Here is a 17,251-nt window from a genome sequence, read left to right as displayed (position 1 = left end):
AATATAAATATTTCATATATGATATGAAAAATGACAGACACGCTCGACTCATCGGGCTAATGGCATTTTAATATGTTTGACACAAAAGCCGTTAAAATTACAAAACCAAAAAATAATTAAAAATCTATATCGCTTAACAGGTTAAACAAAACATGTGTATTTTCCAATGAATCATCACAAAATTTTAAAATACATAAACCATCTTCACACTACTAACAGAAATAAAAACCTTTTAAAAAGATACCTGGCCAGTTGTAAAAAAGAACAAACAAACTCACCTAACTCAATCCTGTGATAACTGTCACTTTTGAAATTCGAACGCGACTAAATCGACGACCGTCCGATGTGACGTCCGCGCATCGACTGACTTTAAGGCGGCGCCTGAGTTTCAGTAACGCCTTTACGCACACACGTAAAATAATATAGTGTGTATGTGTGAGTAAAGCCTTCATGAAAATGCAATGACTAGAGGCGCCGAGTTCAGAGGTTCGTATTTACAATTAGCTATACGTTGGGACGTTTCTACCTTTTGTTAAGGGATATGGCGATGGTTGATAATACAAATATATCAGTGAATTTACATTGTCGAATATATCTGTTTTGCATTTGTATGCTTAAATAGTCGTAATGCACTTTTTGCATGTATGACGATATTTACATAGTGACAAAGATGTTTTATATAGATAAATAGATAATGCATCGATGGCGCAGTAGGCTATTGTGAGCTTGTGACCTGAGTATTGTCAAAAGTGATCCTGGACTCGATTCGTATCTAAACTATTTAGAAGCATTTACAGAACGTACTGATGATTAAAATGAAACGGGTGTTATATTTTATGAATTTGAATATGCCAACTAATTCTTAACCAACTTTATTAAGGTGGAGGTTGTATGTTCATGTGTACTAAGTTTCAACAGTTCCGGGGTCTTGCAAAATAAGTTCGACGTTGGGAATTCGATCATAGGTACTTTAGAAAAAATTCGTAGTACAATCCTTTTTTGCCGTCGTAAGCAATACGTAGGTAAATATTCAATTAGGCAATTTGTTTTAATTTAGCAATGCAAATGAAATACAATATCTATCCATAGCGCAGGCTTCGTCATAGTTGCTACAGACAAAAATAGTATCCACAACATGCATGCAAAAAAATACCAAAACAATAAAATGCTATTCTAACAATTAAGCCCCGAACTGTTCACTGCCTGGCCCAAATGTCCCAAATAGGCTATGTAGCTGCATTGCTACGCTGAATAGCCATAGATATTTATTAGACCAGATAAGAGCCAGACCGGGGGTCGCAGCCCCTGTCCCTTAACCGACGCCCAATCTCCCTAACCAGCTTCTTGGCTTCGGCCATATTTATTTTATGTATTGTCCTAAGTACTTATCTTTTATACCCGACTTAGGTCACACATAAATAAGCCATAAAATACTATTTTCGTGACTAAGTCTGACAATAAAACCTTTTAATAAACCTACACTTTTAAGTACCGTCTCTTGTAATAAAATGTATTTTGCATAAGCAAATTATATGGCACTCATTTCAGTTGCAATGTTATATTATTTGATATTCAGTTGTTTAAAAAAGTAAACAAACACTTTTTATCGTAAATTTCAACAAAAGAGAACAATAAAGTTAAATTTGATAAGATTCTATATCCCAAATTAATTTTCACTCGGTGTTCCCAGAGGTTCAATCCTAAGACCAAAGTTATTCCCAAAGAAAACATTCCACACAATAACACATACACTACGCAATTCAGTAAATATACTCAAGATGTTGACTCTATACTCGACTAGTGAGATAAAGATAAGTCCAGTCGACCTGAATTACTTAAATCCTAACATGTAGCATTGTGACGTAACTTCTTAATAACGACGTCATAGGGTAACGCAAAAGCCACGCTTAATATTGGAAAATCAATTTTTATTTAGAATCTATTGTGCAAAAATACTTTAAACATATTATTGACTTTTCCTACGGCTGTTACGTTGTTATGTGTGGTAAAGTGTATAAACTGCAAAAGCTAGAATTTTAAAAACTCGAGTCTTGTATTACCCCTTAATTGATTGAAATTCACTCAGTAAGATTTCAAAAATAGATCGTTATGACAATTTCTATCAGACAGATCTTTATAATTGTAATAAAAAGGTTTCAGGAACACGCAACGGTGAGTTTAATTTTTTTCAAGATTCGCGAGGTTCTGGGTGGATTCCATAGCTCTATTGGTTAAGAGCAACGCACGGATTGCGGAGATTACGGGTTCTAGTCCTGCCGGAAACGTAACTTTTTCCATTTTTTCCTTTAATATAAAATTTGGAGTATCGCTCGCAGACGTATCTGCTCGTTAAAAAAATATTTCTTTTTTCAAGATTACTTTTTCTTATAGATGTCATTTTCAAGTTAACAGGAACCTACAAGTCGTGAGATAGATATTTACGCAAGTGTTCGCTCGTACGTTAAGCATATGTATAAAATGGGATATTACGATACAATAAATAAAATAAAATAAATACCTTGAAATTAATCTATGATAGGCCTTATGTCTTTGCGATAAGGTTTAAATTGACAGTTGACAGTGTCGATGGAATGTCATTAAGAATCTATTTATGTATATAGTTGATAATTAATCTTGTTGCTAAGGTTAATAAATTCTATAATTCGTATGAATCATTTATAGAATTTCACGGTATGTACAGTCAGACCTTAACTGTACTTATTTGCCATTGATAAAAAAGCTTAAATATTTGTGTCGTTTCCAAGCAAAAAGTCCCACTTTTTCGCTTGCCATAAGGACGCTTTGACAGGTTATTCAAGCAAATCTCGTCCCTATGGTAAGCGGCAATGTGGGACCTTTAAGTTTGAAGTTAAAGCTATTCAATTATAAACAGAACTAACTCAAACGCATTGATAAATATAAAAAAATTATAACCCCCGACGCAAAAGGAGAGTTGTTATAAGTGTGACGAGTGTGTGTGTCAGTCTCAGGCCCCGTAGCTCTTAAACAGGTAAACCGATGTGGAAGCGTTTTTATTTCATTTGAAAGCAGGTTTTTTAGCGGTGGCTCTTAGATATGTTTTATCCAAATCGCTTCACTTGTTTGAGTGTTGGCTTTTTTGTTTAATTGTTTTTCTTATATCTATGACTCACCTGTCCGTCTGTCCGTCCGTCAGCACCCAAAGAAGCCCAAACCGCCGGCAATCAGCCCTTTTATAACGTTCGTTATCACTTCTATTATACGCGATCAATACTTTTATCTGTTTGTTTTATATCTCCCACTCTTTTGTACATTGTTTAGTTAGATTGTTCACCCTTTGTTTAGTTAATAGTATGCCACCTAAAGACCTTATCGCAGTGCATGAAAAGCTACCCTAGGGTCTCACATGGGAATTGATGATCCTTAATGAATATTTATATTTACCCACATTCAGGGGCGTAGCTAGAGACTATGGCGCCCGGGGCAGTCACCAAATTTGCGCCCCCTGACGACTGACAAAAGTTTCCCTGCTGCTGCCTTTTGCACATTTTGGCGCCCCCCCTTGGATGGCGCCCGGGGCACTTGCCCTTCTGCCTTGCCCATCTTTATCTTTACATAAGATTCGAAAAACTCTTTTTATTTATTTTTTTACATTTTACCTATAATATACACTACAAAGTATACATAATCGTGTGGATGTCCTGACAATAAGCCTTTGAATTTATTTTATTACGGTAAAAGCCAAAGAGGTCAACTCATTTAAAATTAAACTAAAAATCCAAAAAAAAAATGCATTTTTGAATGCATTCAAATATTCAAATCAAAGCGCAGGAAGCGATAAATATGTATAGTTGTGTGTTTGCATAATTTATTTAGATACGTATCGATCGAAGGTTCACAATTCACATACATATTCAGGTGGATCATACGTGTAGAATAGGTCTAAGGTTCGATTCCCGTTGTAAACCAAATTATATTTCGAATTCGCAAGAAACTTCAGGAAAAAAGCCTCTGCATGCTCCGCCATCTGTAGTGATCTATAGGTACTACCATAAGCATGATTATGTCCTTGTATATCCTCTGTATAAAGATATGTTTCAAATTTACACCAATACGACTATCAATTGCGTTAGGTAATGCAATCATGCTAAGAGATAGAATCACTTAAATTAAATTTGTGAAAAAAATACATTCAAGGGGTTTGTAGGGGAAACGGCATGACTTTTCAGAATTGCAACATCGGGTTTCTTAATGCAAATTAATTAATTTTAATTATTTGTTTTGAAAAGATGTGTCTCACCGAGTTTGTTGTCGGTCCCATATTGGGGTACCCTCCTCCAACTGAGGGGGGATTTAAATCTTCTCGGGGCAGAGGTGTAGTGTTAGAGCCGGCGTAACTTTGACGTTCGTAAGCGCATTGTAACATGCCTACTTGAATAACGAACTTTCTTTATCATTATCTCTTTATCTTGAAGTCTAAAAGCACGACTACAAAGATCAGAAGATTGAGAAGTCAAACTGAGGTCTAAAAACTAAGCATACGATACGACAATGTTCTAGAAATCCTAGTTTACATAAATTATTAGCTTACCTCAGATTGCAATGTGGCTTCAAATTCAGCTGTAAGCCTCTTCAGAGATGCGATCTGAAAAGAAAAAGTTTGTAAAACCAAAGATAGATATAACTCCGTAATAGATGGATACAGTCTAAGGAAAAAACGTGCCTCGAAAATCAAGAAAATTTGATTCTTGTTCAGAGGGCGCTACTAGTTTTGGCCTACAGTCGTATAGATGGCGTTGACGGTTTCGTTTGTTATTTAACAATTTTAACGCATATCAGTGAAAGAACATGGGTCAAAATCATAAAAATAATAAATGCAAATAAAAAAAATCATTTATCTATATTTAAATACATTCTATTGTATTTTTATAAATCTTCATTTTTAGTTTTAAAGTGTGTCGACAGATGGCAGTGAATTGACTGGGGTTACAAAATTTACTATGACAGTACCGCTCTAGTATAAGTTACTCTATGGTAAAACTATATCTATGATATACAACGCGGCAGTAAAACAGGTTCTGGCAAGGTATAAAAACTCTTGCAGAGAATTGACATAATTATTGAAAACCATAATGTAATGATTTTCAGATTATCATTAGTCATAATTCTGAAACCGTTCTTTTCAGGATTTTCTTAAGGTTATCCTATAGACCGCTAGGCTGAAGTGGGACTGGGCAGGTCACGTCTGCCGCATGCATCCGGATAGGTGGGCTAGTATAGCCACCAAGTGGATGCCGCAAAAGAAGCGCGGACGTGGCAGGCCCAGGCGGAGATGGCGGGACGACTTAGACACCTTCACTAATAACTGGCCGAAACAGCTCAACAACGGGAGTCATGGAAATCAAAGGGAGAGGCCTTTGCCCAGAAGTGGGACACTACAGGTTATTAAAAAAAAATCCTATAGACAAGTTGGGTTAGGTTTGTTATATGGCAATCCTGAAAAGTTACGCGTTTCTCAGAAAAACCTATAAATTATAACTAACGAAAATGCGGACAAAAATACATTATGACTTAAAACTTTATGGGAAACAATAGAGACCTGTTATAACCTTATAACTTCAATTGCTTTAAAATAATGAATACCTACAAACCTTATGATTTTCTAACCACATTGACCACATGATTCTCTTTGCCTACTTATGTTTATATGTATGTGTAAGGCCAGGATTACACTTGTAAGTTTTACTTACGTAAGTAGGGACACAGCTATACTACAGAATGAGATATGAATATCGTTATCTCATTCTAGCAAACAGCTTTGTCCCTATTTACGTAAGTAAAACTTACAAGTGTAATCCTGGCCTTATGCTTAACTATAGCTTGGTCTTATAATCTACAATAGGGTATTCTCCTACTAGTCAAACCAGCATCTTTTTTAGAACTGTCAAAACGATTTGCTAATATGGAAATTACATGAAACATTACAATGACGTCACGGTCAACTCACCTACTTTTTACATTTCTATCCATGAATCTAGTATAACTGGATCGGTCATGAGGAGTGGGGGAAAATGACCGAACGGGATAGTCTTATGTATCTTTCAGTAGGAGTAGCAGAGAAAGCGCTGTTATTGTTTGTCCTTGTCATAGTTTCACTTTTCCACCGCTGCCACAACCGAGATTGTGGCAAACAAATAAGTACGTGACATGTCATGTTTGTTCGTTTCTTGTTTAATTATCGTTGTTTTGTATGAAATTGTGCTTTCTCTTATGAAATATAGTGATGGTTAGCGTTTTGAATGCTTGAACTTTGATAAAATACTGGTGAATTGTTCTGTAATCGGCTGTAATAGCCGCTCTGAGCAAAAATATGAGATCATAATCTTTCACACGTAAGTACGGTATTTTACACCTTCCTCTTAACGCAATATGTGAGAATAACATCGTAAAATTACGTTACACTCAAAGCAATGTAGAATCAAACGATTTCAATAAAAATATCACAATTATTTACGAAAATTAACAAAACATTATTTGTAAAATTATCCGCCCAAATTACGTAGGTAGGTAGGAGTCTGAGGTCAGCCATTTTTAAACTTCTTCTTAATTTAGCTGCATAACAATCATGTTAGGGATACCAGATGAAAATATCATAATTTTATGGGTAATTTTGACCTCGAAGTTTTTTCGTACTTTAATTCCAAAAAATAAATAAACAAATGTTGTGAAGATTAAATGTGGTGTACATTAATTGGTGTGATTGCGATTTGTGATTTCTTTAAATTAAAACCCATAATACATTTTATTTTACGTTTTATTTACTAAACATGTTTAGTTTTGTACCACCTGCGCGAATTATAGGAGGTATTTCATTGTTTATACGCCTAAAAAGGACGGCCCATTGACATTTTATTAAACAATTTTTTATACCGTCAAACAAGCTAACTTTGCCTCCAGAGTAATCGCCCCAACGTGATATCAAATATTGGGGTAATTTTTACCAATATGGTATCCCCACGTTTATGACGTCATCTATGTCTATCCCTTACGGGCGCACGCGTATAGCTGGTCTATGTAATGCTAGGTCTATGTTTCTATCCGATTTATTAAATAGAACTTGTGTTTACTGCTATCTATGTTTTTCTAATAATTATCTGGCGCTTTATTTCATGCATGGTGCTATACCTTTGAAAACAATTTATACCTAAATGCACCATACAGCAAACAAAACGCTTTACGATGCCAATATTCCGCTCTGACCTATTGGCTGCGCGCATTTCAATCGTTCCAAATTTAAAATTTAAAACGATCGAACGCCATTGGATGTTTTTTTTTATTCCGTTGACAAATAGCTTTCTGTATATTTTGTACGGGTGTTGTTTACAGATAAAAATCTTTACTATTAATATTTAGCTTAACGTATAAATAAATAGATCAATGATATATAATATTATATATCCGCACTCCCGAATGTTTGCCTTTCGGAAAATGATATTAGCAGATTAAATTTTTCAAAATTATTTCTGTAAGAGATTATTTTATCCGGAAAAAGTGACGAAAAGCAGTAATGATAAAAGGATTAAAGGACGTACAGTCTGGCAAAAAAGAGTAGAAATTAAAAAGTGTCAACACTGTAGTGTCGTCCCTTTCAAATCAATCTAAGAAAAACGGGACGACACTACAGTGTTGCCACTTTTTAATTTCTACTCTTTTTTGCCAAACTGTACAGTGTGTTATTACTCCAAATGTAGAATATAGAGCGTAGCTAAGAGACTCAAAAAGCAGTGAGTGAAATAATAATTATTTTCACATCACCTATTCGAAAAGGGAACTTTTCTTCCCTGCTAGGTGGGATGAAAGTGGCACTTTTCTGTTCAAGGACATTTTGTTGCCAGTATGAAATATTGACACAAAGACATATGAAATTAGTATGCATATAATCGATTACAATTTCTTTATAATCGATTACGTGCATACAATTTTTCTAATTCAAATAATATTTTGTTGTAATTGTAAACAATAAATGTAATTAGCGTATTTTAAATTAATTAATAGCATATTTTAATTAAGCAAATTAATTAATTAGCGTAATATTTACAAAGAAACGTAAAAAAACATTAGTTTAATAATTTAATTTTTATTTTGACATTTTAGGTCTCCTTAAACGCAGCCATACTTGTCTATGCAATTTAAAAAGTTTTGTACAAATATTTCACAAAGCATAATTATGCGGTTTTGTATTGTGTATAAATTTGTTAATACTTAGTTTAAATCAATAACTTTATAATAATAAATATAAGTGATATCAGTATTCATAGTGTTCTTCCGATAATTTGGTTCAAAGGGGTAAGAGCTAATTTGTTACCAGAAAAATCTACAAAAATAATGTACCTGATTTTCATTGTATCAATTTAGGTGTTAAAATAAAAAATACTTTGAAAATATATTAGGTACATAATTATGAGCTGTAGGTACTTTTAATTTGTCAGTACAGTCACGTCTGAAAATATCGATACGGACAAAGTGCCAGAAGTAAGTACCTATACACTTCTATGGGCCATGCCTGAAAATAAATGATTATTTAATTTAATTTAATTTATATTAAGGTCGTGTATACATATTTTTGGCACTTTGTCCGTATCGATCTTTGCTTAAAATAATAATGTTTTGAAACCTAATATATGTATGTAATTTCCTCATAGGTGATGTGAAAAGCAGTATGTGTCACATGGTAGCAAAATAATTTTCACGTTGGGCGTTAACACTTGAATCCTTCGCTTCGTTTAGGATTCAATTTTTTTTTTTTTTTTTTTTATCCTATCTGGCTTTTACTCCCCGCAATTTTGCACGGGGTGAATTTGCCAATGTCGGTTTTTGACTTTCACACGTGAGGAGAATGTTCGGTAGTCTGGGAGGTTGTGGTTGGGAAGACCTAAAAACGAATAATTGTTATGAACATCACAGACAAACACATGACGAATACAAAAATTAGTAGAAAAAAAGCGGGAAGTGGGTGACAGAACGTTAATAGTGCCAACATGAAGGAAGTGGAAGAGAAGAAAACGATATATAAAATAAATATGAAGTATAGAATAAAACATAAATAATTAGACGCATTAGATTATAAAAGATAAGACGCTATTTAGAGTTTAATGTTGTTCGTTTGTAAATATTTAATGAGTATAGAAGTAAGCCTAGTATCCATGTGACAAAGCAGTGAGCTAAAGCATATAGGTCGTGGAACATTTTCGGGTAATACATCGTACAGTGAATAACTACACCCTGAACAAGCAAAGAAGATGTGGTCCAAGTTACCCTCATCCAACCCGCATTCACACAATGAGTTCGCACGGACACCAATCATAGCCAGAAATAACGGAGTACATACTTTACCTAAGCGTAAACGACAAATGGTCGATATTACCCATTTCGGAGAAGTACGAAAACGATAGAACCACGGTTTTCGAGTAATTCGAGGTTGTACACAGCCATAATGTTTACCTGTCTGTATTCTAGAGGTATCCCATTGCTTCTGCCATGTATTAAACATATTGGATAGCGCACAACTCAATAGGTCATTACCGTAAATTTCCTGCTTCATTGATCCGATGTCAATCGCTCGTTTTGCCCACATATCAGCCATCTCATTGCCGTTAATACCACAGTGGCTTGGAACCCACCCGAGAACAATATGTAGGCCCCTTGATTCACACCTACGTAGCAAAGCTTTGATTTCGAGAATCAATGGAAATTTTGCTTTGAATTTGAATTGGTTGCCTACAATAGCCTGCAGGCAACTCCTACTATCAGAGATGATAATGGTGTTTTTAATATTGTGGGTCTCTGCATATTTGACAGCCTCAAGAATAGCAACTGCCTCGCCTGTGAAAATGGATGCTTGAGGAGGACATTTAAATGGGAGGGCAATATTGTACCGAGGAATCCACACCGCTGCTCCCACACATTTTGTAGGATCCACCTTTGAAGCGTCAGTAAAAACCGGTAAGTAATCTTGCCATTTATCTAAAAATTTATTGAACTTGTTGTTTGCTCCTGGATCATTTTTGAAAATTCCTATATCTAATAGAACTTTAGGTGAATATATTAAGGTCTCAAATGCCACCTCAAATAAAGGGTTAGCGCCGGATTTATATAGACTGGGGTTAATATTAGACAGTTTTGAAAAAGACATTATTATTCTTGGAAAGGCTTTATATGTCCAATATCGGTTTTCAGTGACCTCCAGTGCCAGTGCCCGCAAGCGTGGAAGCAACAAGTGGTTGTTGTAAGAGCTGGCTTTGATCAAGAACCTGTCGGCAAGATATTGTCTGCGGAGAGACAAAGGAGGTTCAACAGCTTCTACCTGCATGCCATTTTTGGGAGAAGGAAGCATAGCACCCAGTATGATCCTTAAACATTTTGCCTGTATGAGGTCTAATTTATCTAGGCCATCCTTATTGCAAGGTTCCATTAGAAATGACCCATAGTCTATATGGCTGCGTATGATGGCATTGTATAGTAGCTTCTGGCAATAAGGGTGAGAGCCCCACCAAACACCTGATAATGCTCGCAGAATATTAATATTTTTTTCACATTTACTCAGTACATATTTGTGATGTGAGGAGGCCGACATTTTGTGGTCTAAAATAACACCTAGAAATTTTACTGACTCTTTACTTGGTATCATGACACCACCATAACGGACATCTGCAGGAGGCATGATCCTTCTGCGACTGAAAGTCACTAAACAACTTTTTGTTGGCGATAGGGTAAGACCATGTTCATCAAGCCAATCTTTGAGGTAACCCAGCGCTGTATTCAGACTAGCAGTGGCTTTGTCCATTGAGTTTGCTGAGGTGTATAAGACCAGATCATCAGCATACTGCAAGACATTACAGAAGGAAAGGACAGATTATTCCAAGTCGTAGGTGTAGATACTGTAAAGCAGGGGGCTGAGTACAGATCCTTGCGGGAGACCTCGCCACAAAGTCCGAGGCGGGTAATAGGAATTACCATTTCTAATTTTAATTGACCTACCCATGAATAAGTTGGTGACAATATGTACAATCTTCGCGGGAATGCTCAGATGAAGCATTTTTGCCCTGAGCACCGGAAGAAGGACATTGTCGTAGGCCGCAGAGATATCTAGGAAACATCCCAGAAGATATTCGTTTTTCGAAAAGCTTAGTCGGATATCAGTTGCTAAAATGTTTAAACTGTCCATTGTACTACGGCCCTTTCGGAAGCCAAACTGCGTGTCAGCTAGAATACCTTTGTTTTCCACAAACCATTCGAGTCTGTTTTTAACCAGATGTTCCAGTATCTTTCCCATTGTCGCGGACAGGGCAATCGGGCGATATGAGCTAGCCTCGTCTGGGTTTTTAGACGGTTTTAGGATTGGAATAATGACTTGGGTCTTCCAGTCAACAGGGATCTCTCCCGTGCCAAAGGCATGGTTTAGAATACCAAGCAGGTACTCCTGTGAGGATGTATTTAACTTAGATAGGAAACAGTATGGTATGCCATCCTCTCCCGGTGTAGTATCTCTCAATCCACTAAGCACTAGACTAAGCTCTGAGAATGAGAAAGGCATGTCTAGAGAGCTCCCGGTGCCTGGCAGCGGGGGAAGTAACAAACAGGATGCTTCAGGGACAGTTGGCGGGGCAAGTTTATCTGCAAAGTCTGACAGCCAGGAAGAATCTGTGGTGGCCATAGATTCTGGATTAAACGAACCCCTGAACCTCCTTATATTCCGCCATATAAGTGATGTAGGGGTTCTAGGAGATAAATTCTCGCAGAACCCCTTCCATCCCCTCTTTTTTGCCTTTGCTAGGAAGCGTTTTGTACGGGCCGAGATTTTTTTGAAAGAAATGTAGTCTTCCAAATTTCCTGTATTGTTGAAATCCTGCTCAGCGGCATCTCTTTTTTTAACGGCTGCCGTACAGTCTGCGTTCCACCACGGGGGTGATGGGATTTTGAGTTTAGCAGGTTTCTTTTTTGGTATATATTTATCGGCGGACTCTATTAACACATTTTTAAATTTTATATATTTTTCATCCTGACTTATTTCGCTCGTGTCCCACTCTTTCATATTTTCCTCTATAAATAATGCATAATTGGGCCAGTCTGCTGATTGAATTTTGTGTTTCAGAAGAGGTTCGGGGGAAGGAGATGGAAGAATAGAAGAAGGCTTGGTGATAATAATCGGGAAATGGTCACTGCCAAACGACTGGCGTAATACCCTCCAGGATAGTAAAGAAGACAAACTCGGGGAACAGACAGATAAATCGGGAACTGATTGGGGGTTCTGGCCTGGGTATACCCGATGCGTGGGAGTTCCGTCATTAACAACTCCTACATTGATTTCATCGAACAAATCCAGCAGGGCTGATGAAAACGCATCCGAATGGTATGACCCCCAGGACATATTGTGACAATTAAAGTCCCCTAAAATCATAAGAGGAGGTGGAATCGATTTGAGAATAGATTGTAATTCATGCATATTAACTACTTCAGGATGGGGGATATATATAGAGATGAAATTAATGCCCATAACCCTGGCAGCTACGGCATTAATCCCATCCGAGTGAGGGGGGATATGAATTTGGGAGAAAGGGTAACTGCGCTTGATCAACAACGCACATCCGGCGTGTCCATCATTACGGTCCTCCCGGAGACATGAGAAGCCCGGCACTCTGAGAAGAGTGCCGGGACGTAACCACGTCTCCGAAATAGCCGCAACAGACACAGCATAGGTGTTGATGAGCTGAATAAGGTCAGGTTTTTTTGGGACAATGCTTCGGCTATTCCATTGTAGAAATGTGACCGGGGGGGCCGTTGTTGTGAAATGTAAGTCTTTCAGCGAGTGTGATCATTAAGGGCGCAACGTCGTTCGGTAGGCAATCGCTCCACTTAGCGATTATGTTTGTTAAAAATTTTAAACAGAGCTCCATTAGGTCTTCATTGTGGGTGATTCTATTGTAAGAACTATTCAGAGCTTGGCCATTGGGGAGTTGAGGTGGGGGAGTTCGGACAATATTGTTGTGGGCTTCTCTATCATAACCCGGAGAGAGAGAGACCCTCGTTCGGGGCGCTCGATATACGGTTTTACGATATGAAGTGGTGGGCGGAGGAGAAGGAGATGGCCTGAAAGTATTAGGGTCGCATGGGGGCTGTGAAGATCGGGAAGAGTCTGTAACCTGTTCAAACATGATTCTTGCTACATCTGAATATGGCTTACGAACCGCTGAGAACTGTATTGCTGCTTCTGCGTATGAGACATTCTGCTCAGACATGGCAAGTTTAATGGACTTTTGTCGACCATATTCATTGCATACTTTGTCTGTAGCAAAGTGTCTGCCTGAACAGAATATACACGTCACATGTTCTGGAGCTACATTGCATCCATCACCGGGGTGTTTTTGTGCACACTTATAACATCTAGCATCAGACCGGCACTGTGTTTGAATATGTCCGAACCTAAGGCGTAAGGCGTCCGAACCTAATTTTTGACGGTAAGGATTGTCCTTCAAAGGTAACCACCACCGACTGGGTTGGTGCCCAGGATGGGGATCCATCATCTTTTGTCACTTTCCGCTGCAGACGGCGAGCCTTAAGGATTTTTCCTTTGCCTTCTTTGAGGTTTGTACCGTTGACTAAATCCTCCATAGTCCAATCCGAAGGAACTCCCCGTATAACTCCCATACGCGATACATGGTATGAGGGAATATCAGCTATAAACTTATTTTGGGCTAGTAGCGGGTGCTTTAAGAGGCTATTTGCATCAGCTGCTGTGGTGAAAGTAACTGCTACTCTGTTGCGACCTACTGACTTAATACCACCTTCTTTTTGGATGTTGTTAACCTTTGCTTGAGTAAGCAAAAGGCCTACATTGATGGGTTTTAGGGAAGCATTGGAAGATGGTACAGACTCTCTAGAGACGTGAACTATAAATGGTCCACCATCTTCGGCATTGTACTCTCGGTATTTGCTGTCCAGACTGGGGTGTTTGTATAAATGTGGGTTGAACTCGACTGGATTGTTTTTGTTTAAATCGACTGTAGTATTTTGACTTACCTCCATTGGATTATTTTTATTTAATTCGACCACATGACTATTATTAGGCTCGACTGTATTATTTGTATTACCCGACTGCTTGTCGGCCTCTGTCGTGTAAATTACAATTTTTTTAGGGGAAGGCTCCAGCTTGGTCGGTGATAAATCTAAGTTACGCTTACGTGAGACGTTCTCCCAGTTCATGTCATTATCATCAGCCTCATCTGGAGGCTTCTCCTTCTCGTTACCATCCATCTAAACGCCTATATTAAAATATTCCACCACCTGATTAGTAAATAAGGAAAGTTGTTTTATTTATGGGAATATAACCTCAAAACGAACCACTCACTCAGCGCGCTACTCCTCAATCTCTGTCTAGGATTCAATTGTACGCTCTCGCCGTAAATATGTCATTTTGCTCCCTTGTGACACAATCTACTATTGTTATACAAGGGTGCAAAGTTGTATTTTACCAGCGAGTGTTTAAACACACGAGAAGTAAAATACAACTTTGCACCCGTGTGTAACACAAAATTTTTCCCCTCACTATAGCGAGGAAAGTGCAACATCCACAGGCGTTAGATCATATTCATCACTGGAATCACTCATTTTTTTACGATAATACGATATTATAACAGAAAACTGGAAGTTGTGTATTTTTACGTGTCGGAGTCGGTGAGAAAATTTTTGTTGACAATGTTGACATTTCTGACGATGCGTTTTGAAATTGCATTGACTCAACTTGTACGTTCAGAATTACATTCAACATCATTAAAAAAAAACAAATGTTCCTTATGGAATTTAAGGTTTATGACTTAAAATCATTAAATAAAGCTAAATTTGGTATTTTTTATTAAATTCTCAAACCATTTATTTAATCATTATTAATATCGAACGAACCATTATTATGAGCGTTTTACGTTTTGTTATCTGTCAAAAGCCACCTAAACACGCTCCATCCAAGGTCAAATTACTTTCCCCACTAGTGGATAAAATGAGTTTTCCCCCGCTTGTTTTACTAACAAAATATGGGCCGACAGACCTGAAATAAAGATTTTCAATTTCAATTTCAATTTCAATTTAAAGGATAAAAGACGGCTTTCCGAGCTAGTGAGGGGAAAATGCAATTTTTATATTCTAGTAGCAACCTTGATGTATGATTTAGGCTAAGTTTATTTTATTGTATACAATGAGGGCTATTGTTTTTTTGCTCACCAGTTGGCGCCTCTGTTGATGGTGGTCCAAAAGACTAAAGAACAGCTGTCAGTCATTGAAGTGACAAGTGACATTTGACATTTCGAACTATGGAAAAGACCACCATCTACACTAGCGCCCCTAGCGGCGAATTCATACGCGTTAGCCCTCATTTTGCATGGTACTTGTATCTTATGAAAGCAAATAAAGAACTGAAACATACTCGTACGCTTGTTAGACCTGGGGCCCGTTTCTCGAACGATATTAGTCTAATATTATTAGTGTGTTGCTATGGTAACCCATACGATTTGACAGGTCGTGGACTGATAATATTAGTTATTAGACTAATATTATCAGTCCACGACCTGTTCGAGAAATGGGCCCCTGCTGAAGTAAAAACAAAAGAAAACGAATTAATATCCATTGGGCGTTGTCCGCTGCGCAAAAAAATAATAGTGCGAACATGAATAAAAGATGACACCTGATTTTTATATTGGAGATTAGAATCGCAGATCTGTCCATTGACAAATATCGCAAATTTAGGAATTACCATAGAGTAGGGATCGTCAGGTAGAAGATGCCAGTGCTAAAGGCACAGAATAAATATTAGTACTAGGTACAGAAGGTTCACTCTCTAACAAAACGCATGTATTACGACAGATATGACCGCTATGTGGCGCAAGCGCGAGCAGGCGTCCGTTCTATAGCGGTGTGCGGCAACTACTATGGCTAGACACCAAAACTGGTATGGGCCGCATGTACTTGTAGCGACGCGACGAAATCGTGGAGTGAGCCACGCCTGGTAAAGGTCGCAAAAGCTTAGGACAAATCGATCAATTTGGGATGAACGGGACGCCTTGTTTTCCAAGTCTCATATACCCGTTATACCCGTGCCATGAGTCACTGACAGTGTCAAAACTGACATATACGGTAACGTCTACCACTACCACACTAATATGCGAGTCCGAGCGAGATGCATAGAAAAGAAAGTAAGTAACCTTCTCGATAGCGTTTTATGTCAGTGCCAAACTGGTAATAGCCACAGCTACCAGCTACTAATTTCGCCTTTGTACAGTCACGGACTTTAATTGTTAAGCCATTTAGGGTTCAAGTTAATTTGGTTGTCAATACTAACGTGATGAAATGTCCAATATAAAATTTTGGCAGTTTGGCACTGACGAATGTGAATGAATGAATTCATCACAATTGCTCGTAAAAGGTGTCATTACACGTAGGCGATGGTCCGTAAATCCTAAGATTCGATCTAGGGCTGTAATTTATTTTTTCATTACACTTGCTAGGCGTTGCGGTCCGTAAATCCTAATGAAATCAGGCAGACGTTTGATTTATATCCCTTTTTTTCACAATTATAATGAAATGTGGTGCTGGCGTCGAATGGCAAAGATCAGTTGGACTGAAAAAAAAAACCAACGAAGAGGTTTTACGTATAGTAGGAGAAAAGAGGACTTTGTTAAGAACTATAGATAATAGAAGAGGAAAGATGCTTGGGCACCTGATACGACACGACGAATTTATCAAAAACATCATAGAAGGGAAAGTTGAAGCAAAGAGGAAGGAGGGAAGACCAAGGAGAGCGTACATGCATCAAATAAAGGAAAAACTCAACGTCGTGTCGTATCAGGCTGTCAAAGAGAAGGCAGAGGACCGCGAAACATGGAAATTGCTCCACCGACAAGAGACTTACTCTTAAGTATATGATGATGAATGAAAAACATTGTGGGTGCCACGTCCGGGACAGGAATTACGAACTCGGGTTAATTAAGCCTTCGCCTTCGGCTTCGGGCTTCAATTCACACTCTTTCGTAAATTCTTGTTTACTGCCCTTAATACACAATGTACTAAAAAGGAATATTATCCGAAACTCTGCGTAGGTGGCGCTACCACACACTGAGGGTCTATCGCGAAACAAGAAAATCGAAATTTCGTTATATAATATCTCTGTCACTCGTGAATATTCGAGCGATAAAGAGGCAGATAGCGAAATTTATTCGCGTTTCCCGGT

At 37.8% G+C, this 17,251-nt stretch overlaps 1 protein-coding gene across 1 annotated transcript in view; it reads right to left on the bottom strand.

Annotated features, from left to right (window-relative positions):
- LOC134751862 (thyroid receptor-interacting protein 11-like) overlaps positions 1-17,251 on the bottom strand; it is an 87,783-nt gene that overhangs the window by 65,237 nt on the left and 5,295 nt on the right. Inside the window, exon 2 of the mRNA XM_063687378.1 lies at positions 4,571-4,624. Within this exon, the coding sequence (XP_063543448.1) occupies positions 4,571-4,624 (54 nt within the window). The remainder of the gene's footprint in view (positions 1-4,570; positions 4,625-17,251) is intronic.

Source organism: Cydia strobilella, chromosome 23, assembly GCF_947568885.1.
Source record: "Cydia strobilella chromosome 23, ilCydStro3.1, whole genome shotgun sequence".
In the NCBI taxonomy this organism is placed as follows: Eukaryota; Metazoa; Arthropoda; class Insecta; order Lepidoptera; family Tortricidae; genus Cydia; species Cydia strobilella.
This window is presented reverse-complemented; position numbering and strand designations above follow the sequence as displayed.